The sequence below is a fragment of the Labeo rohita genome, unplaced genomic scaffold (genome assembly GCF_022985175.1).
Source record: "Labeo rohita strain BAU-BD-2019 unplaced genomic scaffold, IGBB_LRoh.1.0 scaffold_451, whole genome shotgun sequence".
In the NCBI taxonomy this organism is placed as follows: Eukaryota; Metazoa; Chordata; class Actinopteri; order Cypriniformes; family Cyprinidae; genus Labeo; species Labeo rohita.
In genome coordinates this window covers 51,414-58,550 of record NW_026129370.1, presented here as the reverse complement: position 1 = coordinate 58,550, position 7,137 = coordinate 51,414, and the positions used below count along the sequence as shown (strand labels likewise).

The window sequence follows — 7,137 nt, the reverse complement described above, 5'->3', positions numbered from 1 at the left end:
TCATGGGGGGGGTGTCCCCTAAGGTAAACACTACCATGGGAAACAGATGGTTTTCCTTAAGGCCTCTTAGTGGCCCCTAAAATAACATGAGATATAGCTCTGCTAGTGGGGCCCTTTTTCCATACTTCTGGTTTCTATAATAACACAGAATGTGCTGGCCCAGCAAATATAGGTAGGATTATAATGGTAGATTAATTTGGACACAATTCCTCTATATTTTAGTTAATAAAATCTTCCTCATATTCCCCCTTTGAGACGTTTACGTCTCACCTTCTCCGGAGTGCTGTGTCAAGATCCAGCCTCTCAGTAGTAATTACTACTCAGTGACAAAAATAAAGTCACTATGTTTCATTATCAATTAACTAAATCATGCCACGGCATTCCGGAAGATGTTAGGGCCAAACATCTCCCCTCTTATCTTTTGGCTAGAAGGGAGTAAAAGACCCTGACACCTTAACATATCTTTCCATTAACATAGTTTGTTGAAGCATGTGCGTGCGGTTGGTTAGCCTTGCCTGTGGTTATCACAGTTATGTAGATTACATATAAACAATGAAAATAAAAGTACATAGGAATAATACTAAACAAAAAGAAATCAAAATAAGATACATATCATTTGATATTGACATAAAACACATATAATAAAATGTAGATTACAGATAGATTTGTCTTATTCATCATCAGAAGAAGTTGAAATCTCATCTGCCAGATGTAATTGCAATGCAGTTTTGTAAAGCAAGTCCTGATAACATTCATGTTGAGTCAGATTCTTTTTTTCATCATCTTGATACCTTGACATGTCCATTTGTTTAACTGTGGCCTTGATAACTAGGGATTTTAATAATGGTAGTATACAGCAGAATAGTAATCCTCCTATTCCGATTGTCACTCCCAAGAGTATTCCTAATTTTGCTAGCCATGCTCCCCATGATCCTAATTTTAAATTAAACCAATCCCATGTTTTTTCGTCTTTTCCAGCATTAGTTGCCATCTCTATTTGTAATTCTTTAAGTTTAGCCATGGCTTTTGTGAATGTTCCTTCAGGTGCTGTATTATTAGGGATATAGGTACAACATTGGTCTCCAAATAAGACACATACCCCTCCTTTGTCAGCTAGCATCCAATTAAGGGCTAATCTATTTTGCCATGTCATTTTACTTGTTGCATCTAATTGTTCTCCTAAAGAAATTAATGCTTCGTTGGTATAATTAATGAACCTTTGTTGATTGTAGTATATGTAATTTATCCATTCTGTATTTTTATTTTGTGAAATCCAAATGAATATTGATTCAAGACCTGATTTGACTTCATCTCGTGCTTTGAATTGATTCGGTATACCTCTGGGTTGACCTATTGAATCTATATATACTTTAGGATCTGGTATATAATTTCTCTTAACTCTGTGATTAATTGTTTCATTTCTCCCTAATGAGGATTTTGAATCCCATTCTATTATATGGAGTTCTTGCACTAATCGTACTCTCGTGCATTTACCTCTCCATCCTAATGGTAGGGCAGACAAAAGTTTCCTTTTTCCGCACATCCAAAAAAAATCGGCTAATGCTATACTTTGGTCCTTATATAGGTCTGCATTAGGTAATGATATAGTTTGATTTTTACAGGTTTTAGCTGGCCAAATTTGTTCGCCTTTCCTCATTCCTGATGCCCGAAGGGGTGGAAAATCTCTAGAATCATCAACACTTCGAAATATTGCTGTATCTATATTCCAAATGACACTGCATTTCCCTTTGAATTGTCCCACATTTACAACCCCTGTGGGGTTAACAAAGCACTCATATTCTTTGCTGTAGTCTATGGTGTACCATAGTGGAATCTCTACTTGATCGACTTGTATTTTCAAATCTTCAGTTATATCTAAGCTTTTACATTTAGCTCTCAATCGAGGTATATGCTTGTAGAAATGGTTTTTGTTTAGCATTGCTTAGGGAGCCTAGACACTCAGCTGGACAATGAGGCCTGAAGTCTCTTCCTAAATGACAAAAGTTTCTGTTGAATATAGCACAATGTTCATAAGTGAATGGATTAGGGACTACTATCACTTGGCTCATTGGTGATTTAGAACAGAATAGGCAATCTTTTTTCTTTAGTTCCATTGTTGTAAAAGTTGCCCACTCGTACCACTGATTACTTTGAGCAGTTTCCCATAACACATCTAGTTTATCATCACCCTCATACATGCTGTAAGTTTCTTCGCTGTTTCTACGTTGTTTTCCATACAGTCCTGGTTCTCCTGTAATTGAAATCGAGTTGTTACTAGGTCTCGTGGAGGGTTGAAAAGTTGATGGAAGGGAAGTGTGGTTGAGAGTCTGAGTTGTGGGGTTTGGAGTAGTGGTGTTGATTGTGGTTTGAAGTTGTGACGAGCATAGGATGATCAGACATGTTGTCAGAGTCATTATTCTCATTAGTTTGTTCAATTTCCTTTGCCCCATTTTGCCCTTCTTTGTCCTTCACCGGCTGATTCTCTTGCTCAGTTGTTTCGTGTCTGCTTTCTCTGACCTTAGGTTTAGGAACTCTTGTGCAGTGGTTCAGATGGTACCAGGTGTTGCTTCCTTCTACCTGGATTGCTGTTGGAGTTGCGGCTGTCACTTTATAGGGTCCTTCCCTTCTTGGTTGATTCCATTTTCTTCGGAATACCCTTAGATAGACTTGGTCACCTGGAACGACTGGACTTGTTGTCTCTGTCTCCTCACACGGCTCTCTTTTCTTTTCCTGCACACAAATAGCTTTATGGATAGCAGTTAGTTTTTTCATGTACAATCTTAATTCCATTTGTAGTTGTTCTAATGGGGGTCCTTTGTAAGGGCCTCTGCTGTATGGTACAGGCATTGGTCGACCAGTAAGCATTTCATGCGGTGTTAGATGTGTAATTCTGTTAGTTTGCATGCGGTAGCTCATTAGTGCGAGAGGCAAAGCATCGACCCAATTAAGTTTAGTACTGGCACATATTTTGTTGATTTTGGACTTGAGAATCCCATTTAATTTTCTCCACCATGCCTTGAGCCTGGGGTCTGTAGACACATCCTAGTCTTTGTTTTATTCCTAAGTGTTGCAACACTTGTTTCAAAGTCTTTTGGATAAATGATGATCCATTGTCTGAACTTATTACTGATGGGATCCCAAATCTGGGAAACACTTCTCTTGTCAAAAATTTTATTACCGTTCCTGCCCCTTCATCTGCTGATGGTACTGCTTCTACCCAACGGCTAAATCTGTCAACAACAACAAGCATGTATCTTTTGCCTTGTACTCGTTTTATCATATCCACATAATCCATCACCAAGTGTTTGAAAGGACCTTCTGGCACGGGTATATGCCCTATTGGCGTTGTTATCCCTTTTCGGACATTATACTTGGCACAAATTTCACAGGAAGACAAAAATTCTGATACCATTGCATACAAGTATGGTGACCAATAACCTTGTTTTTTAATTTTCCTTACTACCTCCCCCTTTGCACAATGGTCAAACCCATGAGCATCTGGGATAAGGATGTTCAAAAGTGAGGTGGGTGCCACAATATGGCCTTCATGTGAACGCCAAATGTTTTGAGAATCTTTTGTTGCTCCTCTTTGATGCCACATAGATTGCTCGTATGGGCCTGCTTGCTGCTGAATTCGTATAATGTCATCTAAGCTTGGGTGTGGTTCTATAATTACTTCTGGAGCTATTATAGCTATCTGACACCCAGAGGCCTTTTTGGCTTCAGAGTCTGCTATGTTGTTACCTTTAATGACAAAGTCATTTCCTTTTTTGTGTGCTTGACATTTGATGATTGCTATTCGTTTTGGTAACATCATAGCAGAAATTAGTTGACTTATCTGCTCAGCATGCTGTATGGGGGTTCCATCACTCTTTTTAAAACCTCTCTGTTTCCATACTGCTCCAAAAAGATGACACACGCCATGAGCATATGCAGAATCTGTAAAGATGTTTGCTGTCTGTCCTTCTGCTAATTGACATGCAGTTGTAAGGGCTTTTAATTCTGCTAATTGAGCAGAGCATGGCTGTGTGCAGTGTTGAGATATTACAGGCACAAAATTATCTCCATCTTTTCTTACTATTGCATATCCCGTATGGATTCCCAAATGATCTCTAAAACTGGATCCATCTACAAAGTAAGAAATTTCTGCTTCAGGAATTGGGACAGACTCAAGGTCAGGACGTAACCTGGTGAACGCTAAGGAATTGGCTACACAATCATGTGGTTTACCTTCATGCTCCAATGGAATTAATTCGGCTGGATTAACAGTATTACATCTCTTAATTGTAATATCAGGATATGTAAGTAGCAAATTATACGCTAAAATACGGGCTGGAGTTAAAACAAATTTTCCTTGCTCAATTAACTCTGCCGTTTTATGATGCGTGTAAATGATAACTGGGTATCCCATAGTTATTCTTGCTGCTTTTTCATATACCTGATGTACAGCTGCAAGGCCTTGTTGATAACAGGGTGGGTATCCTTGCGCTACATTGTCTAGTTTAGTGCTATAGTAGGCTATTGGCTGTTTTTTCCTACCACTACAGGTTTCCTGCATTAATACAGCTGATGCATACCCGTCAGCCCTATTAGCCACGTACAGGTGGAAGGGCTTGGTATAGTCAGGTGTACTTAATGCAGGTGCCTTTTGTAACTCTTTCTTAATGGACTCAAATGCCATTAAGGCATCTGCATGCCATGCTAATGGGGCTTTCGTGTTTTGTAGCCCTGTTTGCTTCATGATGTCTCTCAATGGAGCTGTTTTCACAGCATAGTCCTCTATCCAATCACTACTGAAGCCTGTCATCCCTAAAAAGGTCATCATCTGGCCTACTGTCTGTGGCAATGGTGCTTTACTTACGCCTTCTAGATGAGCTGGGGCTATGGCCTTGGTGCCATAGGAAATTAATCGCCCTAAGTATTCAACCTGTGGCAGACAATATTGCAGTTTGGTTTTAGATACTTTATGACCCCCTTGTGCTAATCTTGTAAGCACCTTAATGGAGTCCCTATGACATTGTTCTCGTGATGTTGAGCACAGGATTAGGTCGTCCATATATTGTAACAATGTGCTATCTAGCAATAGATCTTCTAAATCAGCTTTGAGAACTTGATTAAATATATGGGGCGAGTGCTTGAACCCTTGGGGCAGGCGGGCATATGAATATTGTTTACCTGCATATGTAAATGCAAACAGGTATCTACTTTCTTCTGCCACTGGAATGCTGAAAAATGCAGAACAAAGATCAATTACCGTAAAATATTTGGCATCAGGAGGAACATTTGTTAGCAGCGTGTGTGGGTTAGGAACATCAGCTGGCCAATCTTCTACTATGTCATTGATTGCTCTTAAATCATGTACAAGACGCCATTTAGTTTTGTTTGCTTTAAGTATAGGATAGATAGGAGTGTTGCAATAACTGTTGGTTTCTATTAACACTCCGGCTTTAACAAGTCCTTCAATTGTATCCTTTATACCTAATTCGGCTTCTTGGCTCAAGGGATATTGTCCTTTCCTAGGAAGGCGTGCATTTGGCTTAAGTTGTACTTGTATTGGGCAGGCTGACTTCACTAACCCTACATCTGTCTCATGCTGCGACCATAGTTCAGCTGGTACTTGATGTTCAACTTCCTGTAAAAGTTTAGCAGTGGTACTTTCTAGCTCTGGGGCTGACATCATTTGTACTTGCTGTTTCTGATTAATGACTATTTCCTGAGGCGTACCTAGCAAGGATGTACCACACAAGATTTTTATGTAATTTTTATCAGCAGAATGGAAAATCAATGGATTTATTGTAGTCTCCCACTCACATTGTGCAGCTTTTTTCATCATTGGTCCTAGATCCTTTGCTTCCCAATTTTTCCCTACATATAAAGATATATGTGGCACAGAATCATCTACATCAAACCATTTGTTTATGAACTCATTTTCAGCAATTTTCAAGGCTGCTCCTTGCTTACCTATTATGATGTATTGAGAGATCATTTCAATTTTCTGTTCTTTAGTCCCTTCTAGCCAGTCCTTTTCTATGTCTGCATTTCTCATGGGGTCATATTTCATTGTACAGTGAAATTCTGACTTGGGCAGCTGTGATTCAGGAATTTGTGCTTCAATGAATCTACCCCACTTATCAATTGTCTTCCTCACGTCATCCTCTATCTGCCCTATCCAGTACACATTTGCTTTTGGCTCAGAGATCATCAGTTGAGTTCCTATCATGTCTACATACACCCCATCTGTAGAACACCAAATTTTTAACCCCAATTTGCATAATGCATCTCTTCCTAGCAAATGATAGGCATGGTCACACTTTTGGTTTTTGTTTTTAGGCAGATTGGAGCTGACATGGGAATTAACTGTGTTTGTCCCGAGAATCCTACTGTTTTTACAAATTTCCCAGACATGGGGAGGTGTGAGGCATAATTTGATTTTAAACAACTATACATAGCTCCCGTATCAAGCATAACGGGTATTGTTTTCCCTTCTATTTCAATATCTAATACAGGTTCTTGGGTTGCATTGGTTGTTAAAATTGGAAGCTGCCTCTCCCCCATTAGGATTCTCTGGGCATCCCTAACATTCCATGATTTTGGCGAAAGCTATGAATTCTCTAAGATCGACCCACATTAAAAATTCTTCACATGCATGAAAGGAATGTTAAAAATTCTTCACATGCAATGTTATTTGCAGAAAAACACTTCTTGATGTGTTAGAAGTTTAATGCATATAAAATTTAGTTAGAGCCTCAAATGCATTTAAGAAATGCTTATTTAAGGCATGCTTCTATGAAAACGTTAGTTTAAGCAGCCAATAGTGTTTTTAGGCATCTCTGGTCATAAAATGATCGAATGCATGGTCATAAAACAGAAATGCTCTAAAACGTCTTTTCTCAGCCAGAAAATGTTAGTTTAAGCAGTTTCATGAATAAAGCTGACCCATATTAAAAATATTTCACATGCATGAATGGAATGTTATTTGCAATGCAGAAAGACACTTCTTGATGTGTTAGAAGTTTTATGCATATCAAATTTAGTTAGAAGATCAAAGCATGAAACGCTTAGTTAAGGACTTCTAAGATAGCCAATAGCGTTTTTCTGCATCTCAGGTCATTAAACGAATGCATGGTCAGAAATGCT

The 7,137-nt window shown here is 38.8% G+C and overlaps 1 protein-coding gene across 1 annotated transcript in view; it reads right to left on the bottom strand.

Annotated features, from left to right (window-relative positions):
- Positions 1–1,053: 1,053 nt before the first annotated feature.
- Positions 1,054–7,137, bottom strand: part of LOC127160769 (protein NYNRIN-like) — a 19,186-nt gene continuing 13,102 nt past the window's right edge. The window contains exon 2 of the mRNA XM_051103421.1: positions 1,054–2,675. Within this exon, the coding sequence (XP_050959378.1) occupies positions 2,275–2,675 (401 nt within the window). The 3' untranslated portion in view covers positions 1,054–2,274. The remainder of the gene's footprint in view (positions 2,676–7,137) is intronic.